General features: G+C 49.6%; 1 protein-coding gene and 1 long non-coding RNA gene across 2 annotated transcripts in view; one reads left to right on the plus strand and one right to left on the minus strand.

The window, feature by feature from the left end:
- Positions 1-26970, plus strand: part of RBM19 (RNA binding motif protein 19) — a 59798-nt gene that overhangs the window by 17492 nt on the left and 15336 nt on the right. Inside the window, exon 22 of the mRNA XM_058851955.1 lies at positions 23797-23902. Coding sequence (XP_058707938.1) covers positions 23797-23902 — 106 coding nt within the window. The remainder of the gene's footprint in view (positions 1-23796; positions 23903-26970) is intronic.
- On the minus strand, positions 6120-11475 carry LOC131585642 (uncharacterized). Its single transcript, XR_009278999.1, has 3 exons — positions 11387-11475; positions 10755-10845; positions 6120-6203 (listed from the first exon to the last, which is right to left on the minus strand). It is a non-coding gene; the product is annotated as an uncharacterized LOC131585642 (long non-coding RNA).

A 26970-nucleotide genomic window follows, 5' to 3' on the forward strand; every position in this document is an offset into this window, starting at 1 on the left:
AAACAACAAAAGGTAAATGGTGCTTAGTTCTTTGCAAAGAGCCACAGTTAGGGGAGGAGAGACAAAGGGATTGCTATCCCATGAGCACTGCTAATTTTTGCTTCCAAATTGTGGGGCTTTCATGGCAAGACTTTTTTATTTGATTTTTTTTTTTTTTTTTCAAAAGGAACTCTAGTCGTGGCAAGCTGAATTGGAATCTGTGAAAGGCCACACTTTCACAGATTGGAGCCCTGGCAATTTCTGAAAATTGGGCTCCTTTAAGAATCTATCACATGAGATCCATGCAGCCTTCATTGAGAGTTCCAATTAACTCTTTGTTTCAGAGCATCCCCTTCCATCCTCCTTCCCTCTGCCTTGCACCAGCTCCATGAAGATTGAAAATCTGGCTGTTTTGCAAGTAGTTTATAATGCTCTGATGAGATGGGGGTTTAATTTTCCTCAAAAAGGGAATGATAAAATTTAGAAAAATGCTTCCTAAAAGATTCCTGCCCAATCTAAGGCAGCCTGGGGGATGGACACAGTCCAGAGTTTGGCAGAGCTGCTGCTCATCCCACCAAAGGATGCAGTGCTTGGAGTTGTGTTTTTGGGGGATGAAGTTTCTTCTTTCCTTTGCACAATATATATGAGAACTTACCCTTCTGGTTTTATCTTTGATTTCTCTGCAATTTGCAGCAATTGTTAGTTCCAGCCCTCCCCTGCCAATTAGCTGTGGCAGACAAAATTCAGAGGGAGGTCAGACTTGGTGTGGAAGGTGTTTTATCGTCCCTCTGGCCATCCCTGGCCTTGCACCTGTAGGACCTGCAGTCAAACACCTTGCACAAAGCTGTTAAATCACAAAATCATTATCAGCTGGGAGAGTGGACTTTAGTTTGACTAAAGAAGCAGCGAGCAGAAAAGCGATTGAAAGGTATTGCAGAGCAAAGAACAGGTTATCTGTGTATTTATCTCCATATTCTGATTTTCCTACAGAGAAAGTAACACTGCTTCTTGCAAAGACCTTTGGGGGTGGGTGTCTCTTTTAATTTTAATTCCTTTGCTGACTGTTTTCTCTGTCTTGACAAAGACATGGCATTTATTGCACCTGGCAAAGCAAGTGGCTGGGCCTGATTAGGAGGAAAAAGAACTGTTCCTTCTGATGGAGGGGAAAAGTGAAGTGGGACAAGACTTGGGAGTCAGCCCCTTCTGGGAGAAGAAAAAAAAAAATCTCTGCAGGGAGATGCAGTGGATAAACTGGCAGAGTTGTTTTTTTTTCTTTTTTTTACGCAGTCTTTATGAAGTTAATTTTATAAGATGATGCCTTTCACTTCTTCTGACCTATTATAATAAAGTGTAGTTACCAGAATGGGCTTTTCATTTCCCATTATAAAGGACACGGTGGGATAATGAATCCGTCTGCCAGACATGCTTGCTGTTCACACCTTTCTCCCAGTAATGGAGTCTACATGACTGGAGACAATTTTTCCTTCCCCTGTTGAAGATGTGGAAAATCTGTGCTGGTGAAAGACACAGGAGGAGGAAAAAAAATTGAGGAAAAACGTGAGTTTGTTAAGCAAGTGCTGGGCAGAGTTAATTAGAGCATTCCATGCAAACAGAATGTCCAGTGCTGCCAGGATTGCTGGGTTTCACTTTTAAAACCTTCAATATTGTGCTAGAAATGGCTCAGAACCAATTGCTGCTGCTGCTTAGCTGCTTGACTTTTGTTTCTGTGCTGTCCCCCTGCAGTCAGATGGCCCAAGGGCTTGGGGACAGCTGCAGAAGTCACTGGGAGCATCTCCCTGGGGTTTGAGGGGGGCAGCACAGGGGGCTGCAGGTGCTGGATGACATCTGGAGAAGCCAGGAGGAGACATGTGAGCCAGGACAGAGCTGCTGGTGTGCTGGGGTGGCAGGAGGAACAGGCAGAGCAGGGGAATCACTGAACTCCCCTGGAGCACTGACACTTCTGCTTGGCACTGGGTGCTCTGCTTGCAAGAAGGGAGTGCCCAAAAATGAGTGTTGGAGAAGCAGAAAGCCCCTGGGGAAGCAGCCAGGCCCCAGGGCTTGGATCCCACCTTCCTGGGCTGCCCTGAGCGCTGGAAGGGCCGTGCAGTGTGCACCTGGCCTGGAGGAACACGCTCAGGTGGAAAGCTGTCACGAGCAGAGCAGGGAGCAGAAGGTGTTTCGGTGCTCAGGTGTGGAATGGCAGCTGGGAGGTGCCTCTCAGTTTGGTGTGGGGGTGAGGGGGATCACCACACCGTGTTCCCCAGGGCCAGGAGCTCTCCAAAGCCCTCCCCAGGCTCCTGCTCCAGGGGTTATCACGTGCTGCTCAGCATCCCAGCGCTGTGTGTGGGTGTTCTGTGGTGTTTCCAGCACTGGGCTGCATTCCCAAGCCTTGTCCTTTGGGATAACAACATTTTAAGGCTCCCTTCTCCATGCTGGGAGCTCTGGGCCAGGGCTGCTCCCGAGGCACCAGGTGATGGCACAGAGGATGTGGTGCCTGCCTTAACGCTGGATTCCAGCTCCTCACTGGAATGCAGGGGCTGTGCTGGGCTGCTGAGTGGCTGAGGAGGAGCTTGGCTGGCCCTGGGAGCTGCAGGATGCTCCTCAGGATTGAGGTTTTCCACCCTGGCATGAAGCTGTCCCTGTCACCCTTTGGCTGTGGGCTCCCACCCCTGCTGTTTGAAGGTTCTTGCAAGAATTGCACCTTTGGATGTGTTGAGTTTGTTTTTTGGAAGAAAGGGAGCTGCCTGGTTGATGGCTCCCTCTGTCCTGGCTGAAGAGCTCAGCTGTTTGCTTTCAGTGCCTTTGGGCTGTGATGGCAGCACAAGGCAGATGTGGAGCTGCTGGAGCGAGGCCAGAGCTGATGGAAGGGCTGGGAGACACAGGAGAGAAGGTTCCAGGGACACCTCAGAGCCCCTTCCAGGGCCTAAAAGTGCTCCAGGAGAGCTGGAGAGGGACTGGGGACAAGGCACAGGACACAGGGAATGGCTTCCCACTGCCAGAGGGCAGGGAGAGATGGGATTGGCAAGGAATTGCCCCATGAGGGTGAGGAACCCCTGGCACAGGCTGCCCCCCTGAACCACCCCGTGCCCTCTGCTCTCCCACACCTTTGGATTGTGTGCCCTGCATCTCCTGCACTGCTGATCCCAGCTGCATCCCTGCAGCCTCTTACCAATCCTGCTGTTTCCATGGCCAAACTGCAGTGCCAGGAGATGTTGCACAGGGTGCAGGAGCTTTTTGGGAAGCCAAAAAATGTGCACCGGCCTCATCAGCTGTAGGTGGGAATACAGGGACCTGCTGGGCTGCTTTATTTCTCTTACTGTTTCAAACAGCATAAATTAAACTCCTTTTAATTTTTTTCCCCCCCTTTTTGAAGTCCTCTCCTCATGGACTGGAATCCCAAACACAGCAGAATTGGGTTGATATTCAGAGCCCAGAAATGGAGCTGGCCACTTTAATTTGGCCACTCTCCAAAGCGAGCCATGGGGTGGGGGAGAGGGAAATGGGTTTGCAGTGCTGTTTTTCAGTTTGAATCATAAAGGTGTTTAACATAGATAAGGAAGTGTTTAACTCTGTGTTATCTTAGCAAAGTTGCTTTAAAAGGTGGCTCTTCCCAAGAGCAGAAGGAAGATTTTTTTATTTTTTTTTTCCAGCACATCCTTTTCCTGATATTCATTACATACTTGATTTTTACATTTCTTTTTCTCCCCTTTTCTGCTCTTCACATACTCCAGGTCCTTTTCTGCCCACCCAAAAGCTGGATTTGTCCTGTGCAAATGAAGGGAATTTCAGGGCTGCTTCCTCCAGACTCCTGCCACAGCACCTCTCTCCAGGGCATCCAGCCGAGCTTCCTGAGGGAACTTTAATTAGTTTTCTACACAAATTCCTCTGCTCAGCAGCGTGGAGGGGCTCAGGGAGGTGGAGTGAGGTGGGGAAGGGGCTGCTTTTGGAATGTCTTGTTCAAATGCCTCTCTGGGGTTCTGCTGTGGGGTTTTTGCCATTTTTTCAGTGCAAAAGAATTTCACATGTGGGCAGGTGGTTTTCCAGAGGGAGCAAAACCAAAGCCTGCTTGTGCTGTGGCCTGGAAATAACCCACTCAGGGTTCTTAGTGTTACAAGGTCTCTTTTTATCTGAATTAAGAAGAGTATGTGTGTGTCTAAGAAAGGAAAAACATAGGTTTTGGGGTTGATGCCGAATTTTGCCCCAAAAGGCGATGAATAACTGTCTAAGAGACGCAGTTTAAGTCAGATAGACAGGAGGTATTTTATTAGCAACGTGCACGTTGGGGAAATCTCTAAAGGGAGTTTTCCAAAGTCTTACAACAAAAGCATGCCTTTTATACAGTTTAGGTTTGGAATTACATCATATCAATGCATATTCATATGGGGCGTGCCGTAGGCGGGGCGTGGGCGGAAACTTCTATTTTGAGGATCTTTTCGGGGGTCGTTCCGGTCGGCCTTCATCGTGGGCGAGGGTCTCCGAGGAGTCTTCCTCCTTAAACTTTTGAACTTCTTTCCAAATTTGGTCCTTTCCCGGTGTAGTTGGCCGAGTTCCCAACCTCCTAGGGCCAACTTATCATATTGACATTAGGCATGCTTTAGCTTCGGCTTAAATTACGCTTAGTCCGGTGATTTTTTTTATCCTTCTCTTTCCCTCCTGTCGTTGTGTTTATTACTTCCAGATGTTCCCTTCATATTCTATGTTTTAACCCATTATTTCTCGAAGGCTATCTATTTTATGGCTTCATTCCCCCCTTTTCTTATGACTTACGAATTCTTTCGTCAAGGTCTGATCCTAAGAGTGCTGATGTCTAATCCTAAGAGCGCTGATGCGCTCGTACCATAGCCCAAACCATTTGGGTCCTTTTCATTATGATCCTTAGCTTCCACCACATAAAAATATTTGTAAAAGTTAAAACCAACAAGGCTCCAACTACCAATATCATTGGGGGCACCAGGTAATTGAAAACCTGTGTGGCTGTTGGGGAAAATCCTGTGAAGATATCCCACCAATGATGCTGGCCTACTTGTTCTACTTCGGTGAGGACATTCTTTATTCTTTCTGAATCATGTTCTACCTGCCATACCATCCGTGTAGTTGTTTGATTCACTCTTTGCACCAATTCCTTTACTTTAGGGTGTGCAAGCATTGCTTTGAGAATTTTGACATCCATCCCTATTTGCAATTCTGGTATTTCTCGATACAGGTTAAAATCTGTGTTAATTAGCTGTTGAGTAGTTATTGGGACAGTATAATGAAAATCGCAACCCACTACTTTGGTAAAGTTGCATACACAAAAGTTAGTATTGTTAGTTTCCTCTTGGCAATTATCTATAGTGACATTGTCACAGGCTGTCCGTACGCAAGCACACCCATTCCCTATATAGTAAACTTGTGACTGTGTTCGATTACGCAAAAGCACTTCAAAGGTGCACACTCTATTTTCAGCATCTAAGCATAAATCTTCTGCCTCTACTACAGCGTTTTCGCAAACATAACCTAGCTGTCCTCTAGGAATACATGCTTCTGTGCTAACCGATTGCCACTTATTTTTGATATAATCATAACTGGCCCAAACATTGTTTGCATTCCGCTGGTGGAGTGGTTTCTTGGGGCAAGTCTTTGGGGCTGTGATCCGGTTGGATCTTCCCGGAAATCACTCCACCGACATGAAATTGGGCCCTTTTGCTGCCTCCAAATAGTGGGCTTACCCATTTTTACCGGACTAAAGGTAATTAAGTTATGTTCGGATGCTGACTTCCCCAAGGATCGAATTGTCAATACTAGCTGCTTTGTTCTTCCTTCCACTGAGTCAAGCTCTCGACACCCAATTTGGATTTGGTCTCCCTTGTATGCTACCATGGAAGATTGATGCCATAATTTACTTGCGTATGGCTGATTGTTACGTAGGGCATATACCTCGAAATAGGGTCCCTTCGCTCCCCATTCCGGGTGGGTACACTGGTGTGCGTGAGACCATGGATCTATCGGGTCAGAGTCTCGGGGAAGAACTATACTTATCGAGAGTCCAATGATCAGGGTTGAAAGGGCTTGAGGTGAAGTCAAGGTCATGATGTCCGTTCCTCTTGTTTACTCTCTGGAGCTTTCTTGACCCGCGAGTAATGAATCCACGTAGGTCGCTCCTTGATCCGGACCGCGGTGAAGGTAGTCAGCAGCACTTGGAAAGGTCCTTCCCACTTCTCTTGTAGGGGTTTTCCTAAAAGATTCTTAACATACACCCAATCACCGGGGTTAAACGGATGCAATTTACAATCAGGTTGTTTAGGTTGGTGCTCTATTACCACGGTAGCATTCTTATCCAATTGTTTCCCCACTGTAATTACATAATCATAAATGTACTGGTTACCGATTTGGCCTATGGCATCCCCGTTTACAACTTGCATAGCATAAGGTCTACCATACAGGATTTCGAATGGGCTTAGCTTCTCTTTTGACCTTGGTTTGACTCTCAGCCTCAGCAGAGCAATAGGCAAGGCTTGATACCATAATGCTTTGCTTATTGCTCTCACCACTTTCGCACAGAAGTGTGTACCCCTATCCGAGGAAATACTCTTCGGTACCCCAAACCGCGGAATGATTTCATTCAACAGTATTTCGGTCACTTCTCTTTCCTTGTTTGTCCTGCAAGGGAATGCTTCAGGCCACCCAGAAAATGTATCAGTTAATACCAACAAATATCGGAGCCCCCCCTTTTCTTGGGAGCTCAGAAAAATCAATTTGCCATACTTCACCTGGGAATTTACCTCGACTTATGGCTCCTTGGTGTATCTTGGTTCCCGTATTCGGGTTATTTCTCAGGCACCGTTCGCACTGGGATGTTACGTGCTTTATAGTAGTAAATAATTTCGGTCCTGCTATCCTGGTTTGCAAATATTGGTAAAGCGGATCCAAACCCCAATGGGCCTTCTCATGTTCTGCTTTTACAAACTGCCACATCACATTTCCTGGTACTACTAACTGTCCTGTTTCCAATTGACCCTAACCATTTTCTAATATTTTGCCCTTATTTCTTTGAATCCATTTATGGTCTGATTCCTGGTAATCTGGCTTGATACTGATATCCAGGTCTCCTGGTATTAGGGCCATTATTCCCACTTCCCTAGACTTTGTGGCAGCCAATTTGGCCTCTGTATCTGCCTTTCTATTTCCTATTTCTGGAATAGTATTGCCTTTCAGATGTCCCTTACAATGCATTATGGCCACTTGAGCTGGGAGTTGGACCGCCTCTAGCAATCGCAGAACCTCTTCTGCATGTTTGACTGTTTTTCCTTGTGTAGTCAACAGTCCTCTTTCTTTCCAGATGGCCCCATGAGCATGTACAACAGAAAAGGCATATTTAGAGTCTGTCCATATATTGATTTGCATATTCTCTGCCAATTCCAGAGCTCGAGTCAGAGCTATCAGTTCTGCCTTCTGGGCTGAAGTTCCTGTGGGTAAGGGGTTCGACTCAATTACCCTTTCTGTAGTAGTGACCGCATAACCAGCCATTCTTACTCCTTGCTTCACGAAGCTGCTGCCATCTGAGAACCAGTTGTCCGCATCTTCGAACGGCTCTTCTTTGAGGTCCGGGCGACTGGAATAGACAGCTTCAATTGTCTCCAGGTAGTCGTGTTCGATGGGTTCTGCCGGGGCTCTTCCTTCTAGAAATGAAGCTGGGTTCACAATGTTAGTTCCCTGAATGGTTACGTCATCTGATTCAGCCAGAACGGCCTGGTATTTTAGGAATCTGGAAGGCGACAACCAATGGTTGCCTTTCTGTTCCAGCACAGCTGACACGGTGTGGGATACTAGTACAGTCACCTTTTGGCCCAGCGTGAGCTTCCTGGCCTCTTCTATGTTAATTATCACTGCGGCCACTGCCCTCGGACAGCCTGGCCATCCTTTGCTTACTTCATCCAATCGCTTAGAGAAGTAGGCCACAGCTCTCTTGTGCGGTCCCAGCTGCTGTGCTAGGACTCCTAAGGCCATCCCTTGTCGTTCGTGGGAGAACAGCCAGAATGGTTTTGATACGTCTGGGAGACCTAAGGCTGGTGCTCTCATTAGTTCCATCTTCAACTTCTTGAAGGCTTCTTCTGCCTCGGGAGTCCAAACTAGGATGCTCTTAGCCTCCTTCAACAAATCATACAGTGGTTTAGCGAGTATCCCGTACTGGTAGATCCATAACCGACACCAACCTGTCATCCCAAAAAGGCGCGCAGATCTCTCACCGTCTCTGGTTTGGGCATCTGGCAGATGGCCTCTTTCCTAGCTGCTCCCAGGGATCGCTGTCCTCTGGAGACTTCGTATCCCAGGTACACCACTTGTGTCTGTACCAGCTGTGCTTTCTGTCGAGAGACTCGATATCCATTTAAACCCAGGAAATTCAGCAAGGAAATGGTCCATTCAATGCATTCTTCCTCTGTCGCTGTTGCTATTAGGAGGTCGTCTACGTACTGCAGAAGGGTGCCATCTCCCAGCGGCCTTTCCCACTGTTCTAGTTCCTTGGCTAACTGATTCCCAAAAATCGTAGGGGAATTGCACCACCCTTGGGGCAACACTGTCCAGGTGAGTTGGGTCTTTCTTCCACTATCTACAGATTCCCACTCAAAGGCAAAAATCTTTTGACTCTCGAGAGCTAAGGGGAGGCAAAAGAACGCGTCTTTTAAATCTAATACGGTGAACCAGGCCAAATTCTCCTTCAGTCTGGTCAAAAGCGTGTATGGGTTAGCAACTACCGGATGCAATGCCTTAGTTATTTCATTTACTGCTCTCAGATCCTGGACTAACCTATAGGTTCCATTAGGTTTCTTGACTGGCAGGATTGGTGTATTAAAATCTGATTCGCATTCTACCAATAACCCCAGTTCCATAAACCTTCTGATTGTGGGCTCAATCCCTTTCCTATCTTCTATCCTCAGAGGGTATTGTTTCTTTCTCACCGGTTTTGTCCCAGCTTTAAGTTCAACGACAATCGGTGCTGCTTGTTTTGATTTTCCAGGTATATCAGTAGCCCACACCAATGGGTACATCTTGCTCAGGATTTGCTCGAAATTGTGGCTTTCAGGTTTAGGCTCCACACAACTGATCGTTAGGCTTAGAGCTGTAATCAGTTGTTCTTCATTTACTTGAAACTCCAATTGGTCTTTGTTAAACTTTATTACGGCCCCCAAGTTCTCCAATAAGTCTCTCCCTAGTAGGGGTTTTGGTGAATTTGGTAAATACAGGAACTGATGAATTCCCATTTGCTTCCCAATTTTGTATTTAATGGGTTTCAAAAGTAAGCCTTTTCTGGTTGGCCTGTTGCTCCCACAACTTGCACAAATTCATCACTTTTAGGTACAAATTCTTGATTTAAAACCGAAAAGGTTGCTCCCGTATCAATCAAAAAGTCTAATTCCTTTTTACCCTCCCCTAGCTCTATACTGCACTAGCCGTTGATAGTGTTCCGCGTTGCCCGGGTCCCACTCTGGTTTACTGCTGGGAAAATTATCTTCTAGTCTCCCCGATAATAGTTGGGCATGTCGCCTCCCCGTTTCCAATACGAGTTCCCTTTCCGTATCTGTCAACTCTGACAACATCACTTCTATATCCTCCCAATCAATATCTAAGTTCTTTGCCATTAGTTCAAACCTCTTTGCTACTCCCTCTGGATTCCTCCTGAAGTTCCTTGCCTCATCCCTCCAATTGTTCAAATCACTCGTCGAGAATGGCACCTTTACTCTAGTCTTTTCCCCTACCATTGGCATAACTTGTCGGAGAGGAGCTATCGTGCGATTCCCTTTCTCCCCTTGCTTTGCTTCCCCCCGTGCCACAGATCTGGTGTAATACGAGTGACTGGTCCCCTCCCCGGGATTTTCTTCCTGTGCCTCAATGCTTTCCCTATTCTTTCTCTTCTCTTTCTTCTTTCCCCCTTCTTGCTCTTCATTTTCCTCTCCTATCTCTATCACACAATCCATCCGATTCTCATCCTGCGTCTGTCGCCTCTTTTGTATCTGCCAGCTCTTATCCTGTCCCGGGCTGCGGTTCCTCTCATCCTCTGCTCCCCCTCCACTTCTCTTATCCTCTATCTGAATTACTATGTTCAGTTTCTGTGAGTTACTCTCTGCCTCCCTTTCGCATGCCTCATTATCATTCTTCTTGCTGTATCTCAATTTAGGGACGTCGCCTCCCGGTGAATTGCTTTTATCCCCAGTCCTTGGTGCACTGGTTTCCATTCTACAGACGCCTCCATTTCTGGAGGTGTTGCTATCTCCATATGGACTGAGCTCGGGTATGCTACGTGCCTCCCTTCGGCTCTCTGCTTCTGACCCACTGCCTTCCTCCCCCTCAACCTCCAGTGTGGGTGGGCTGTCAGCATCCATGTAGCTCCCTGACCCCTGTGGACTATCTAGTCCCTGAGGGTTGTTTTTTCTCCCGTCAATCTCTGATTTTAATGGGCTGCCCTCCTTCCAACCCCGGACTCCCTCCCAGGTCCTTCCAATGCTTTAGGATGCACCCTAAGGGGGTTTTCATATTTACGTCCTTACTCTGTTGACCTCCCATGACTATCCCCTGTATCTGCGTTTTCTGTTAACCGAAACAGTCCCTCTCTCGCAACCACGATATGCTGATATATTTTAACACTTCATGCACACAATCTCAATCGCTTCGTCCGTTTCCGACCTGGCTTCTCGCGAAGAACAGGAAATGCGGAGCAGGACTCCCTCTCGCTTCGCAGCTACGCTGCGTCTCACTCACCCTCACATACAACACACACTTATAAAATAAAATTGTTTTACCAGGTTTTGTCACAAAAAAAGTCGCCCTCAAACTGTGAAGTACCGGCTTCCCAAATTCAAGGCACGTAGACAGCACAATGCGCGTTTCAGTCTATTACATAAAGAGTGACAAGATGTCTCCTATAAAACTTTGCAACAAACACATAAAACGAACACACAAAACACATACAAACACCAATGGTACCAAAACCTATGACACAAAACACATACAAACACCAATGGTACCAAAACCTATGACACAAAACACATACAAACACCAATGGTACCAAAACCTATGACACAAAACACATACAAACACCAATGGTACCAAAACCTATGACACAAAACACATACAAACACCAATGGTACCAAAACCTATGATGTCCGAGATATCGAACACAAATGGTACCAATTAGGGACAAACACCAATAGTACCAAAACCTATGATGTCCGAGATATCGAACACAAATGGTACCAATTAGGGACAAACACCAATAGTACCAAAACCTATGATGTCCGAGATATCGAACACAAATGGTACCAATTAGGGATTTTTACCAGGGCGTCCCCTGGTTTACCCTTCGGTGGTCACGTCTGACCCCCGTGTCCCAATAAAGCGCTTTAAACCAAAACCAATAAACAATTAAAAATACCTCTTAATTGGAGCAGGAGATGCAGGGAATCCTTCCTCTGCCGAAGAGCGCTGGTCCGGGAGGGGAGTCTCTTCTGACAAAAATCCGTCAGGGGCCCCAGAGGGTCCCGGCCCCGGACCGGCTCTTCGGAGGGAACCCCTCAAAGTCTGAGTCTCCTGTTTCGTCCCATCTGGGTCGCCAGAACTGATGCCGAATTTTGCCCCAAAAGGCGATGAATAACTGTCTAAGAGACGCAGTTTAAGTCAGATAGACAGGAGGTATTTTATTAGCAACGTGCACGTTGGGGAAATCTCTAAAGGGAGTTTTCCAAAGTCTTACAACAAAAGCATGCCTTTTATACAGTTTAGGTTTGGAATTACATCATATCAATGCATATTCATATGGGGCGTGCCGTAGGCGGGGCGTGGGCGGAAACTTCTATTTTGAGGATCTTTTCGGGGGTCGTTCCGGTCGGCCTTCATCGTGGGCGAGGGTCTCCGAGGAGTCTTCCTCCTTAAACTTTTGAACTTCTTTCCAAATTTGGTCCTTTCCCGGTGTAGTTGGCCGAGTTCCCAACCTCCTAGGGCCAACTTATCATATTGACATTAGGCATGCTTTAGCTTCGGCTTAAATTACGCTTAGTCCGGTGATTTTTTTTATCCTTCTCTTTCCCTCCTGTCGTTGTGTTTATTACTTCCAGATGTTCCCTTCATATTCTATGTTTTAACCCATTATTTCTCGAAGGCTATCTATTTTATGGCTTCAGGGTTTTTTGCCTTATCTTGTGGCCAGTTCTTGTTCATTGCCAGAGTTGGCCCTCTGGGGGCTGGCAGCTGGGGCATTGCACAATCTGTACTGTTGAAATCACACTGGACTGACTTTTGAGCTTGTGTCTCAGCCTTTCATCAAGGTACAGTCAAGATGATTATTTCCTTGCTCTTACAGTTCCTCTGTCTGTTGGATTTCTTAGCTCCAGTTCTTTCCTGGTGCTGTTGATCCTTCCACCCCCCCCATCTTTCACTTGTGTGGGTATTTTTCAGTCTCACTTCACGAGAAGGTCCTGAACAAGCCTCTAATGAATCACAGCTTTCTCCTCACGATGACATCGTGTCCTTTATTTGCATCTCTGTTTGCATCATTACTTTTTTAACCTCATGCCTGCTGCAGCCTTTCTCCCTCTCTCAATCCAGGAGATTTTCAGCCTTGGGATGTGATTGCAATTAAAGCCCTTCCATTGCACAGTCTCTCACCCCCCTGAGGCAGTCCCTGTGCCCAGGGCCTTTGAACTGTGCTGGCTTCTGCAGCTGCTGGCACCAGCAGCATTTCTGTCTGCACGCTGCTCTTCCTGAAGAAATCAAGTTAAGGCTGATCAGGACGACCATCTGTCTTCTCACCTCTCTTTCCTCTTCTCCCCCAGCAGTATCCTGAGCACTTCAGGCATCTGGTAGAGGACAGGAGATCTTAAATTTGCTGCAGTTAAGTACAGGAGGAAGCTCCTGAGCCTTGTCCTCTCAGGAAGGTGCTGCTGTGGGACTGACTTACCAGGCACCCGGGGATTCACACCAGCTGCCTGTGAAGATGGGATGTTTTTCCTGCCCACATTTCCTTTTATTAGGTACCAGGGAAGCTGGAAAACCACTTCTTGTTGTGCTGCCCATCAGTGCTCTGTGTACATCAGGCTGTCCCCTCATGGGTGGGCTCTGGGCCTTGCCCAGGGGTGTTTGGAGGACAGGTTTGGACCTCCTTCAGCCCCTCATCTTTTCCACTTTTTTGACATCTCTTTGTGAAACCTCACGTGGAAAAGCAGCACTGTTGACTTCTCCAAGCCCAGGAGTGCCAGTCTCAGCATCTCAACAGGCTGGGGCTGCTCACAAGCAGCACCACTGAGACTTGTGCCGAAATCCACCCTGTAAATCCCATTTCAGGTGGGCTGCACGGCCCTTCTCTGCTTCTCTTCAACCCAGCTCTTGCTCTTCCCACTCTTTGATCTCGTGCCAGCAGCTGAGGGGTTAAAAGAGTCTGGGGGGCGAGGGGGTGGGGACGAGGTGTTTCAGCTGCTCATTACTCACTGCCAACTTCCCCCAAAATCATATTAATTTCACGCTGTCACGCAGGACTGCGCTGTCTCTGCCGTCAGCAGCCGGGAGGGTGACGGGGCTGGGGGGAGCGTGGGTGCCCCTGCTCCCCAGCACAGCAGCCATTTGGGGAGCTCCTTGGTGGCCTCTTTCCTCGCCCAGGGACCCACCCAGGTGGGCTGGGGCCGCTCACCTTGGGGGGGTCTGGGCGCTGCCTCCCGATGATCATTTTCCACCCTGCTGCTTGTGCAAAAACCCCATGAAATTGGGTCTGCTGCAGCAGGGAGGTCTGGAGGAGGAGGAGGAGGGAGGGAGGGGAGCTGCCAGCCCTGCCCTACCTGTGCTCAGCAAGGATGCTGCATAAAAGTTGTTTTTTAACCACTTGCCTCCCTTTTTTAATGCCAGCGAGCACAGCCCAGCTCTGCCTGTAAAGATCCAGCTGCCTTTCCCTCCTGTCTGATTTCTCCCCCTTTTCTGCTGTTTGCTCACTGCATCTGCCAGAGCTGTCACCTCTGCAGGGACTTACTGCCATCAGCTGGGACGCTGACAGCTCCCACACAAGCTCAGCTTCCTGAGCCCATCCTGGCTGAAGCTCCCTCTCCATGACAGATGTTCTGCTCTTTGCCATTTCGATTGTTCCTACCCCTAAAACCCATCTCGCTTTTTTTCCTGGTGCCTGCATTGTTTTTGTGGGTTGTGGCTGGAAGGGTGATCCCTTCCCCTTTTCTCTCATCGTGGCCCCACTTCTTGGAGCTCTTGGCAGTGGGGTTGGACTGGATGATCTCCAAACCATTTGCTCCCTGGGAAATTTCTGTCCTCTCCATCCAGCACTTGCTGAGATGGGTGGAGAGCGATGAGTTTCCATGGAATGGAGTGGAAACGCCATCACTGAATCCCGTGGTGGCTCAGACAGTGCTTGCTTCCCTGTCCTGTCTTTTGGGACTTTTCCAGGTGACCTGTAAAGACAAATCCCATGGCAAAGCAGCCTCTGAGCTTTGCTGTGGTCATGGCAGGAGGACAGCCACCAATCATAGCTTGGGCAGCAGCCACACCTCCAGTTTTGGGCACAGGATGGGCAGATTGGACTGTGAGCAGTGAAAATACAGCTCTGCTCTACCAGCATGAGCAGAAAATGGGATGTTCTGCTGTCTCTGGAGCGTGGTGGCTCCCAGCTGGCCTCACCAAGGAGCTCTTCTGTGCCTGCTGTTAATGCTTTGCCTCGTTCTGAGCCCTGGCAGGTGTCACATGTGGCCAGGCTGGGCTCCTGGGGACAAGCCTGGGCTCAGGAGAGCTCAGCAGCCTCGTTGTGTTTGAGTCACCAGCACAGCTACCGCATTCCCGCTGCGCTTGCGTGCATTTGATCTTCCCTCTGTGTTTCTCTGTTCTCCTGATGAAAATAATTAATCAGGTTATTTTTCTAAGTCATCCTGCAGCTTTACAGGGACAAGACTTAAATAAGGATTCTCTTTAAAGCAGAGCTGTGTTAAAATAGCTGTGTGCCTATAAATATCTCACTGCTTCTATTTTTATTCTCCAGCTCAGTGCAGGAGGTTCTACAGGTGAATATGAGATATATTATTATTTTTTGGATTGTTGATGCAGCTGGTGGCTTAACAGCAAGGCTTCCTTCTCCAAGGGATGCTCTGGGTACACCTTTGGCTTCCTTCTGTTTCCTAGTTGCTAGTTGTACAAACTTCCTCTTGTCTTTGAAAGGAGCTGACTCATAAGAATCCTCCAGGAGCAGAGAGATCTGCACCAGACCCTCCTGTGAGCACTATTTTTAGCATAACTTATTTTTTTGTCCAGAGCTGCACTCTGATCAGGATTTTCAAAAGAGCCCAGGAGAGCTAAATCCCTAAATCTCAGCGCTGTTGGAGCTGCGGGTTCCTGTGAAATCCTGACCCTCTGGTGATTAGGGCAGTGACTTGGTGCCTCCTAAGCCCTGGTCCTGCAAGGTGCTGCGTGCTGGGAGAATTGTGGCTTAGGACTGTGAGCTCTGGGAAAGGCTTTGCAGGCATTGGAGACTCTTGTTGAAGGCTGTGCAAGGATTGAGATTTCAGGAGGGGTCGTGGCTGCTGCATTTGTGCATCCCAGGGACAGCTGCCAGGGGAGCATGGTTTGGTCCTGGTGTGCTCCTGGGAGGTGATGTGGGGGAAGATGTCCTGGTGGAGCTGGTCCTTTCTCCTCCAGACTTGAATGACTTTTGTCTCCCCCAGAAAAAAATAAAAATAATTAAGTGATTACTATTAGGAGTAATTAGTGTTATTAGTAGGAATAAGAAGGAAGAGGTTGGATGGGTGAAATGAGGGGATTTGGTTGTGGCTGACCCATGACAGCAGAGGGGACAAGAGCCCTGCTGTGACCAGAACCAGCTCAGAGCTCTGTAAGATTGCCAAAGAGAGAAGCAACAAAACCTGAATAATATTAATAATGAATAATATTAAAGTGAGATTTTCCACCTCCATCCTGCTTCGGGCTGACCTCTTCCATCACACATCCACCAGTTATCTTTAAATCCTCTGAGTCACCAGCTCAAACTCTTTTGGGGTGGCTTTGAACTCCCAAACTCATTTCACTGTTCAAGTTCAGGAGTGCTGCTTAAACCTCCTGAAGCTTGTGGTGTTCCCTGTGCCAGCTCTGCACCTTCCCCTCTCCCTCAGGAACTGGAAATTGTAGGCATTGAGGTGTAAAATTTCAGGAGGAAATCTGTTCCTGCTTTCATTAAGCAGTGAATCATCGTTGTCTTTAAAGCACGGAAATAAAGGTGGAGAATAGGCAGGTGTCTTCTCCAGGAGGTGTCAGCGAGTCCTGGCTGCTTTTCCTTGGTGTCACCAAGTCCAAAGTAGATTTATGGCAAGAAGTGGATTAAAAAAATACTTTCTACCCCAATGGTGCAGGCTCTTCCATCAGCAAGGGCCAGGAAACGAAGCAGGGCATGTGCAAAACCCCATGGGCAGGCACAGGCGGGAAGGGATCTTGCTTTGCAGTGGGAGCAGAAGAAATACGGGAACAAATCAGGAGCTGACTACATCCATCCCTCCACCCTAAAGGTGTGTGAGGCTGCTGGGTGGGGCTCTGCACATCCCATCTCCTGCTGCAGGGGCTCCAGGGCTCTCATTCCTTTCTGCCACACTAGGATTCCATGGTGGGAGCCGGCTCTGGAGGGCGGGATGGCTGTGGCACTCACACCACAGTGAACATGGAAAATCAGCAGGGATTGGGAGGAGCAGGGGGCTGAGGGGCTGCAAAGGGACACAGCAGGGACACCCCACTGCTCCCACCAGCACAGCAAATCCAGGGAAGGGAAAGGCCCCTTTTCCTATCAGCCTTTAAAACCCATCTCTCCCGATGTTAAAACCTCCCAAAGTCAGATTAAACACGGCAAAATTAAGAAACCAAACCTGGTTGCAGCACCTGCTTAGAAATGACTTAAGTGGAGGGATATTAAAATTTTAAGACTTGCTGCTGTGCTGCTGATGGAGGATTTAAAAAAATAATAATTACTGTTGTGGTTTTTTTTTTTCCTTTCTGCTTGGTTTTCAGGATTGGTTTCTGTTTAGCGTGCGGCCTAATTGCGTAATTACACGATAGACTGGAGTAGAATTTAGTGTGTGTAATACCAGTTATAAAGAAGAGCCCTAATTATGTAGATCTTCTCAGGTAAATAATACATCAGGGGCATGGAGTGGCCTAATTACTGTTCTGAAAACCTGCCTAATGACTAATTTACTTGGAATTTCAGAACGCTTTTGATAAGGTCCCTCATAAGCAACTGTTAAGGAAAATAAATCGAGAAGGGATAAAATGTTTTGCTGTGTTTTTAAACGAGCCAGTTAAGCCACGGGAAGCAGGCACTGCCTCCTGAGCCAGCATCTCGAGGAGAGGGAAGATCCCCTGGCTGCCTCCTGCTCTGGGGCCAAAGCTGTTTTGTTCCTCATCCTGCTTTGCCACGAGCTCCGAGGGAAGCTGCTGCCACTGTCCACTAAAAATGGGATTTGTGGGTAAATTCCCAGCTCCTTGGAAGAAGCACATCCATGTCCACATAGTCCCTGGCACTTGCAGTAGTTGTGGTGTTGGGCAGCTAAATAATTCATGAAGCTCTGTACCAAAATTCGATAAGCTTGGAGTTTCCCACGGCACAGAGGGTGTGAGGGCAATCCAGAAGCTGGAGCAGCTTTCCCAGGACTGTTTTGTAGTGGATCTCATGGACTGCCTCCATGAGGAGGGAAGTGCAGAGCTGGGACCAGCAGCAGTGTTATCCCAGGGAACCTGTGAGATGCTGCACTGAGGGGAGCCTGCCTTTGCACCTGCCCTAGGAAATGGGGCTCAGGAAGGGATCCATGGCTTGGAGCAGGCAGCAGCACAAGGAAAAAGAGGAATCACATAAAGCAAAACCCAGCAGCAGATCGAGGGGCATCCAAACAAAGACAACGATGCTGCTGGGCAGAAGAGGAGAGGAAGCTGGAAAAGGCTGTCCTGTGTCCTGCTGGCTTTTCACATGGATTTTGAGGTGCTTTGATTATCCAGCAGGACTGGCCAGCGCAGGGAATGAAGGATCAGCTGTGCACTGGGCACCTGTTTGCTGGTGTCACTTCATCTGTGGGCCAGGGGGACACAGAGCCCTGCTCTGCTGCCAAATCCCTCCACCCACAGCTCCACCAGAGCCGGAGGGAGCCACGGTTTGACTCGGCTCTGGATCCACAGCTTTCCCTCCCACCTTGTCTTTCTGTGCCTTCATTTGCTGATTTTCAGAGGTGAAGGAGACATTATTGATGCTGCTGCTGATAATGGTAATAGGGGAGATGGGTGCCAGATTAATTCCTGAACTCTCTAACAGGATTTAAGCTAACAAGAGAGGAAGGCTTTTTTCTTCCCTCCTTCCCTTTCCCTTCCTCCTTTTCAGATATTTCCTGTGCTGGGGATAACAACACCAAGGAGTGTTAAATTGGCTCTGAATGTCCACCCCTGGCTGTCCACATTCTTGTAACGATTTCATTAGCTTGAATTATCCACGTTATTTTCTTGTAATGGGATTAGCCGTCCTGGAGTCAGCTGAAGTCCTGGAGCGGGAGGCGGGAGGGCCCTTCTGCTGTGTATTCCATTAACTCCCTCATGCAGGGGGTGGAACTGGCCATGGCTCAGCCCAGGGGCAAAACCATTTGCCAGGGTCCTGCCTTCCTCAAGGAGGAAGAAAGAAAAAAAAGGACCATTACTGTATTTTTTTTTTTTTCCTTCCCCCTTTTAATGAGCAAATGGGTGCGGAGGCAGAGCCTGGCAGGGCCATCGCTTTCTGAGGGGGGAAGGTCCTGTTTGGGGGCGAGCAGGGAATAAGAATAAAAGGGATTGAGTGAATTCTGTGTGGCTGCAGCCTGCTCCTGGGGCTGAGGCTGTGCAGGGAGGGGAGGGGAGGACTTGTGTCCCTTTTGGACTCATCATCCCTGCCCAGAGCCATTTGGGATGAGCGGTCACGCTGCCTGGCTCATCCGCCTGAGCTCCAGCCCAGGGCTGCCAGCAGTCACGAGGGGGGATTGGGGCAGGGCTTGGGAAAGGAAGGCAGCAAGAGGAGAGCAGGAGATGGTGGCAGTAGATGGCAACCCAGGAGAAAGGTCGGCAGCCTTGGTAAAGGTTGTCATAATCAGTTTTTCAACATGGTTTTGCTGTTTCGTTTTTCTTGAAGGACTGTAAACCAGAGAGGGGATTTAGGCCTGCTCTGTACACATCTGCAGAACGCTCAGGGTGATTTTTGTGGTTGTTTTCCAAGATGTTCTGTGGTTTTGGCAGTGGGAAGATTGATGGTGTCAGTTGTACTTTTCCCCCCTCAGAACGTGGCAACCCAAAATCAGCTCACAGCTTGGGGTGCACCAAGATCAACATCTGTGCATTTGGGACTTGAAAATTCCTGTCAGAGATGGACAGGTCTGGCCTGTCCCAAGGATTTTTGCAGTTTAAATGCTGCTCCTTGAGACAGGGAAGGGCTTGAAATGGAGGGAACACTTCCCAGCTGGAGAGATGTTTATAACTTCTTAGGATGAAATTCTTTGGAAGAAATTGTTCCTTGGGATGGTGGTGAGGCCCTGGCACAGGGTGACCAGAGAAGCTGTGGCTGCCCCTGGATCCCTGGAAGTGTCCAAGGCCAGGCTGGATGGGGCTTAGGGGGGGTGGAACTGGATGGGCTTTAAGGTTTCTTCCAACCAAACCACTGTGATTCCTCGATTCCTCTGCTCTGGAGGTACCTGTCCCGTGAACGAGCAGCCTTCGCAGCTGCCTGGAGCTGTGGGGTTTTCTGGAGACCAGGGAGGAAGGAAGGGGAGGGAGGAGGTTTGCTGGAGCCCACCTGTATGCCCATTCTCTGTCCCACTGCCTCTGGGCTTGGTGAAGGACGTGCAGGCTCCTTCTGGTGACCAGGCAAAGCCAAGCGAGCCGTGGGTTGTCTGCCGAGCTGGAATGTGCAGTTTAATAGCAATATAATGTCCTATAATTAGCAGGCAAAGGACTTGCCTCCCAGCTGGCCTGTGCCAGAAGGATATAATTACAATCCCAAGGAGTGATGTTCCTCTGACCTGCAGCCAGCTTGCAGTGAGGAGGAGAAATCTCCTTTTCCTCCCTGTGTTCAGCCAGGGAAGCAGGATGGCAGCTGGAAGAGCTGCCAAAACAGCAGGAGAGCAGCTGATAGCCAGCACTGCCGTGGAGAAATGCTGCATCTCTTGTGGGTGGGAGGGAGGGGATGTCCCTGCTGGCATCTCTGGGATGCACCCTGTGCTCCTGCTGAGCTTGGAGCGAGTGGCTTGTCAAAGGAGAGCTCGTGGCTGTCTCTATTCTGCAGCCCTGTGGATTGTGGCTCAGCCAGGGCCAGCACAGGCTTTTTGCTGGTTTCCCAGCAAATCTGGATGGGCACAAAACAAAGGTTCTCATTTAGGAAATGGGACTTGCAGTGTTTGTGGAGGCTGTCATCCCATCCCAGCCAACGGCAGGAAAACGTGCCAAGCCTGGGAGAGCAAGGCGTGAGGAGAGATCTGCCAGCCTGGCTGGCAGGGACAGGGGAACCCAGGCAGAGCCACGTCCTCCACACCTCTGCCTCCCCTCCTGGTCCTGATTCCACTTGGGATTTCAGGGAATAGCTGGTGGACACTATTTTTCATGGATCTGTGGGAAGGAAGCTGGGAGGAGTTGGAGCAGCCTTGTGCATGGCAGGTCACCAGGGGCTCTGCCATCCTGCTGCCTCTGCAGCAAAACTCTGCTTTTGGTCCCCCCAAACCTTCCTGTGGTAATTGTGAGCAGCTCCATGGGGGCTTCACAAGACATTTGGGATTGCTGCACACCTTGGTCACGCTGAAATCCCACCCCACTGTGGTGCCACCAGGAGCTGTGGGGGTGTCCTACCAGAAATCCAGCTCCAGGCCAGGCACAGGGGTCTGGTGGGCTCATCAGGACTGAGGCTCAAGTTAAGCCAGGCTGACTGCAAAAAAGTCAATGTCTCAAGCCTGGAAAGGTTTTGCTCTCACAGCCACAAGGTCCTTCAGCCCTGGTGCAGGGTCTCAGGAGCACTTGGAGAAGGCATGGATGGGTGGGTGAGTATAAAGCCAGGAACTCCTCTGGTTTCACACTCACTGATGCTGGAAACTTCCCTGTAAACCATCCTGCTTGAGGCTAGGAGCCTGGCCTGGTGCTGTGCTCTGTGCTGGCAGCAAGATTGCTGATCTCTACCCACTTTGAGAGGAGGGAGGCACCAGCACCCAGAGGAAACCCCACCCTGGGCTGCCTCTGGGGGTTTTAGCTCCGTCTGTGCCCATCAGAGCTCTGTGCTGGAGGGGGAAGGAGCTGGCAGCACCACCAGGTCTGAGTTGCTGTGACACCCCTGCCCTCCCCAGCATCCCAGCCCCTGGCAGCACATTTTCAAACAGCTCCATGAGATCTTATGGAAAAGCTGCTTTCTTCCCTCCCTTGCCATTCTGCACCAGTGTCATTTGGGTGATGTGCTCCATGCTTTTCCTCCTCCCATGCCCACTCCCGTGCCTTTGCCCATGGCACAATCCATTCCTGGCCATCCTGGGGCCTGGATGCAGCTGGAGTGGGAGCAAACATGTCACACCTGGCTTCCCTCTGGCTTCCCCGGGTACCTGCCACTGCGGGGGGTAATTGGGTTTCCTTCTGCCTCTGCCTCTCTCTCCCCCCAAATCCCAGAGAAATAATTGGAAAAGAGAGGTGTGAGTCTGTGCCTGGCACCGGAGAGGAGAACATTAAAGGCCGGAGCTCTGCGCTTCATTCGCAGCTCCCGGGCTGGTAATTGCTGTGTTGTGGTTTCTAATTAGCGCCGCAGTGGGGGGGACTCTGTTCCCCTGCACAGCCCCACCGGGGTCAGCCCTGTCCCCTCGGCTTCCCTCACCCCTCCACCTCGCCTGGTCCCTGGATCCATCCCTCTGGAAGCCCCTGCTGGCTCCCACTGCCCAGGAAAAGCTCGTGGCCAGCCCTGCTCAGGATCTGGATCAGGTCTCTGCTCCCTCCACACCTCTGCGCGTGCGGGTGGCTTGGGCTGCTCTGAGCTGGGGAGGAAGGAAGAGCCAGCTTCTCCCAGCTCTGCCCAGGCTGATGAGGGATGCCCAGGCTGACTCCAGAGCCATCCTGCTCCTGTGGGTCCCTCCTGGGCCACCCGGGGCACTGGGTCTTGGTGTCAAGAGGACACGTCGGTGTTTGGGTGCACAGACTGAGCGTTGTCTGAGACCTCCCTTTGAGCAAATACTCTGCTTCTGTTCCTTCAGCAAATACTCTGCAGCCCCCAGGCAATGTCCTTGATATTTTTCATGGAGAGAGAGAGAGAGAGAGAGACTGGAGCATGCCCATGGCTCCTACCTCCCATTATTCCTAGCTCGATGGGCATCTCCATGGCTCGGGAGATCTCTCCTCGCCTCTCCCTTCACCCAACAGCAGCATTTGAGGTGCTCCAGGGATCTTGGGAGTCCCTGTCCCCCCCACCCCTTTGCAGGGGCACCTCTGGTAACTGCAGGATGCGAGCATTCCCAGCAGCTGAGGCTGCTCCCTCTCCTGTGCTGGGGTTTGTTTGTTTGTTTGCGTAGCTCCAGCTCGGAGGGGGCAGGAGGGAGAGCGGGAGGGAAAGCACCGAGCGGGAGACGTGCGGATTCATTTTGAAGCTTCATAATGGTGCATTTACACACCACGTTGCCTAAGGAAATTGGGTGGATGAATGCCTGGTCATGCTGCCAGTGCAGCAGGTTAACTCCCAGGATTTAGCTTATATCATTTCACGAGAGCGTTTATGGCCTTTACTGTGTTTATTCCCAGGTGCTCTTTGGCACTGCTGTATCCCAGGCTCCTTTTGTGTATGCACGCCTGTGTGGAGATTTTCAAATAAAATAACACATCTCTTCAGACCTGGGCCACATTAGATATTTATTGCCTGCAGTTTGTGCATATGTGTTTGATAAATGGGTGTGAGGGGAGGGGAGGAGAAGGGGAAGAGGGAGCTTGGCAGCAGGGAAAGCGTCGGCTTTGTCCTGGAATTTCTCCAGGGGATGGCACTGGAGAGGGGTGTCCAGCATGTGCTGCCTTTGGGGCTGTTTTTAGGGTTTTTGGACAAACTGGTCCAAGTGCTCAAGCCACAGGTTCATTCTCTGGGATGGGAACACCCTTATCTCCCCATTCTTGGCTTTCCATTGACGCTGCAAAACTTGTCAGAAATGCTGTTGGATACAGAGGTTGTTGTGGTCTGCTGGATTTGCCTGTTTCCCATTCTACATTCAGAAAGCTTAGATAAAACCAGTTTATTCCAGCACAGAAGCTGCAGGCTGGGAGAGGCTGAAGGGTTAGAGCGAGGAAATCCAATCGTAAAAAATGCCCAGGATCCCTGGAGTCGAAGGGATGACACCTCTGGGGATGGAGGAGCTATTCTGGAAACAGATTAATTCCCTGAGGGGCCATGCTCTGTTTCCTGCCTGGATCCTGTGCACTCCAGCCCCTCTTTAAAGGTGCAAATGAATCTGGTTTTGTGGGATCTGGAGCAGCCCTGGTAACCTGGAGATGCTTTGCCCACCCTGAGCAAGGTGGCTGCATCTCCTGAGGGAAGGAGGAGCAAAGCAGTTACATTAAAGCAGGTTTTTGTATTGTTAAATTTTATAACCAGAACAATCCTTGAAATCCAAGCTGAGTTTTTAGCTGGTTGTATTTGCTTTGGAAATGGGGCTTGCAGGGGAGCAGAGTGGCTGCAGGACACATGGAACAAGACTCATCTGCTGTGAGTGACCCACTCAGTGTGGGTCTGCAGCTGGCACTGCCAAGGTTTGTGGGAAAGGGGTGGCTCTTCCCTTTATCTCACGCTGTCCCTGCTTTTCCTTGCATTCCCAGCACCTTTGGAGAGCTCAAGACTGTCCGGCTGCCCAAGAAAATGGCAGGAACAGGATCCCATCGGGGCTTTGGCTTTGTGGATTTCGTCACCAAGCAGGATGCCAAGGTGAGCTGTGCTCCTCCCTGCCCTTCTGCCACTGCCCCAGGTGGGGAGGGGAGCCTGGAGGCTCTGTCCCACTGAGGCTTTGCCCAGGCTTGGGGCAGGCTGGTAGCATTCCCCAGGAAATCTGCACTCAGGCTAAAACCCCCCTGTGGGCAGCAACAAAACCCACAACCCAAACCCTAATGGGGATAATTCGGGTGCAGCTGATGAAACAACTCAAAATTCTTGTAATACAGAAGGACAGGAGCTTATTTTTCAGATTTGTTGTGCAGCAAGGTGAGACAGGATGGTTTTGACCCAACATTAACACATCAGGAAACCTCTGCACATGTCCCACCTCCACCACCGCCTTGATTTTAGGGGAGTTTTGGATATTGTGGCTGTTTCCTAATTTGTAACCTGTGCAAGGCTTGTGTTCACCAGTTCTTCTGTGTGTTTTGAGAGCCCCCTGTGAGCAGCCTTACCCTGCTGCTTTCCCAGTGACTGTGCCAGAGGATCAGTAGCTATAAATTGGCCTCATTCATTTATTTTTTGAAAGCTTTCCTATATCTTTAAGTTCCATGCTTTTAGCAGAAACAAGGGGATTGCAGCCTGTCTGATGGTATCCTGCTCTTACCCTTTGCCAGAGGTTCTGGAGCAGGGTGGATTTCATCCTGCTGCTGATTCCTGGTGATTTGTGCAGGGTCTGGAAGGAAGTGGCTGTAATCACAGCCCACAGATGTTATTGCTGGAGGGAAGGGACCACATGAACCCCCAAAACTCCAGATTTTCTAGACTGTGAGCAGAGATGAAGGAGAGAGAAGGGGGGAGCCAGCCAGAGCCTGTGTTTATGTTTTTAGACAGCATTCATTGATCCAGGATCACAAGGGACTATTAGATCATCCCTTCCAGCCTGACCTCCTGTACAACACAGTACATGGAGTTTCTTTGTTAGTCCTGTATTGATCCTAACTCAAACTTCCCTCTGCTCAGCCTCCCTCCTCCCCTTGGGGATCAGCTGGGGGTGCAGGGATCCCCCCAGGAGCCTGAGTCCTCTCCCTGCACCTTGAGCTGTGCCTGTGGCTCTGCTCAAAGCAGCTTTGCTTTCACCTCTGCTTCACTCCAGAATCATCCAGGCTTTGTTCCTGGGGGTTGAATTAATCTTTTCCCAAGGAAACCTTCAGCTTTGGATGGGAAGGTACGTAGTAAAGAACCCGACTGGTTCTTTACTGCTGCTGGGTTTGGGGGGCAGCTTTTCTGCTGCTCTCTGGGGGAGACAGGCACAGGCTCAGTGTTTGCCTCCCATCCCTTTTCATCCCCTCAGGGACTGATTCCAGCTGCACTGGACAAACGGGAATCTCAGTGATCTCAGCCCATCTATGGTGAGGGGAGGGAGCCAGGCAGGGCTCTGGCCCAGGGCACTGCTGCCAGAGCTCATGGAGGGGAGCATGCAGGGAGAGAGCTGCCCTGTGCAAGAGCTCTCAGCAGGGTTTTCTTCTTTCCCAGCAAAGCAGCTCTTCTTCCTTCTTCATATTTTTTTTCCACCCTCGTCTCTTTGAGGGATTTAATTGTCTCACAAGTGGCACATCAAGTACACTCCATTGGCCGTCTGGAAAAGGATGCACGGTGTATTGATGAATAGGATCCTGAATATTGTAAACACGCTCATAATTGGCTTAGAGTTTATTGCTGAGTGAAATGAGAGAGGAGGGGAGTGGGCCTGGAGACCTCTGAGCTGAATAGCTCTGACTGTCAGTGATGCTTTTGCTCAGAGTGGTAATCTGGAAATTGCTTATAAGCATCTTATAAAACATGATGGGTTTGTAATAGAATAGTTAGGCTGCCTTTGTTGGGCATTTAAAGCCTGTGACCTCCCGTGTTTGTCTTTTTCTCTGAACAGCCACGGCTGCTGTGGGAGCACACATGGAGATTTTCCACAGCCAGCACGGAGATGGGGGGCTCCTCCTCCCAACTCCCCGATGCTGTGCCTGCAGATCTGCCCCATCAGGCTTGGCTTGATCTCCTCAGCCTCCCCTGGAACTCTGATGCACAAGCAATACCAAATTAACTCCAGTTAAGGAAGCACTAACCGTTTCCTGACATTCCCTGTGCAGAATTGTTGCGGAATTGTTTTTATTTTTGAACTATTAACTGGGAAGCCGAGTTCCCACTTTTCTCCCCTGTTGATATAAAAATACATCTGGTCTCCAAATAGAAATTGCCCATTTGGGAGAGACAGCCAACGCTTTCAAAATGCACGCACACGGAAGGAGAAATCCTTGTGTGCAGCTGGCATCGCGGAGAGCATCCTCAGCTGGGACCGGCTCTTGCGAGGGAGGGATATTTATCAATCTCCTAATGTTGTTGACCCTTTGTCCCTCTAATGATTCCAGCCTGGAGGCTCTTTGGCTTGAGTATTTAATAGGGCAAGGGGGAATGTGGAGGCAGAGCAGCACTGTCCTCCAAATGAGTGCAGCAGGCAGGGCTGGCGCTGTCACACCCGGGGGTGACAGACGCTGCGGTCCGGTCTCTGCTCCCGGCCCTGCCAGCACAGCAGGCTCTGCTCCAGAGCTCTGGCTGCCTCATCCCAGCAGCCTGGCCTTGCTGGGCCTTTACCAGCCCACCTCTTCACTTGGAAATTCTCTTCCTGAATCCCACGGACCTTTTTAAGCTGCTGTTCCAGCCTCTCCCTTTCCTCTACCTGCTTTTTCCCACCGTGCTGGGCCATAACGTTAAGCTTGAACCAAACTTTGCAAAAAGTGCTCAGAAATGGCATTTTTAACATGCTCACATCCCATCCTCTAGGAGGAAAAGCCCATAGTGTTTTCATGCAACCCCCAAAGCATCTGGAAAGCAAATGAGGCCTGGGAGAAGGTTTGCCAAGGATCTTCAGGCTTTGGGGTGGCCTGGCAGAGGGTGTGTTACCAAATGCAGCAGATTTATCAGAATCAGCTTTGGGCATTTCAAAAGGAGCTTTTTGTGGCAAAGGCTCTCCTTAAAGGTGTAGGAAGATATTCAGCCCTGGAAATTAGAAGGCTTTTGTAGTGAGTCTCTTTCTTGGATGAGCAGACACCACACGTCCCTTTATCCCT

The sequence above is a fragment of the Poecile atricapillus genome, chromosome 16 (assembly GCF_030490865.1).
Source record: "Poecile atricapillus isolate bPoeAtr1 chromosome 16, bPoeAtr1.hap1, whole genome shotgun sequence".
Classification (NCBI taxonomy): Eukaryota; Metazoa; Chordata; class Aves; order Passeriformes; family Paridae; genus Poecile; species Poecile atricapillus.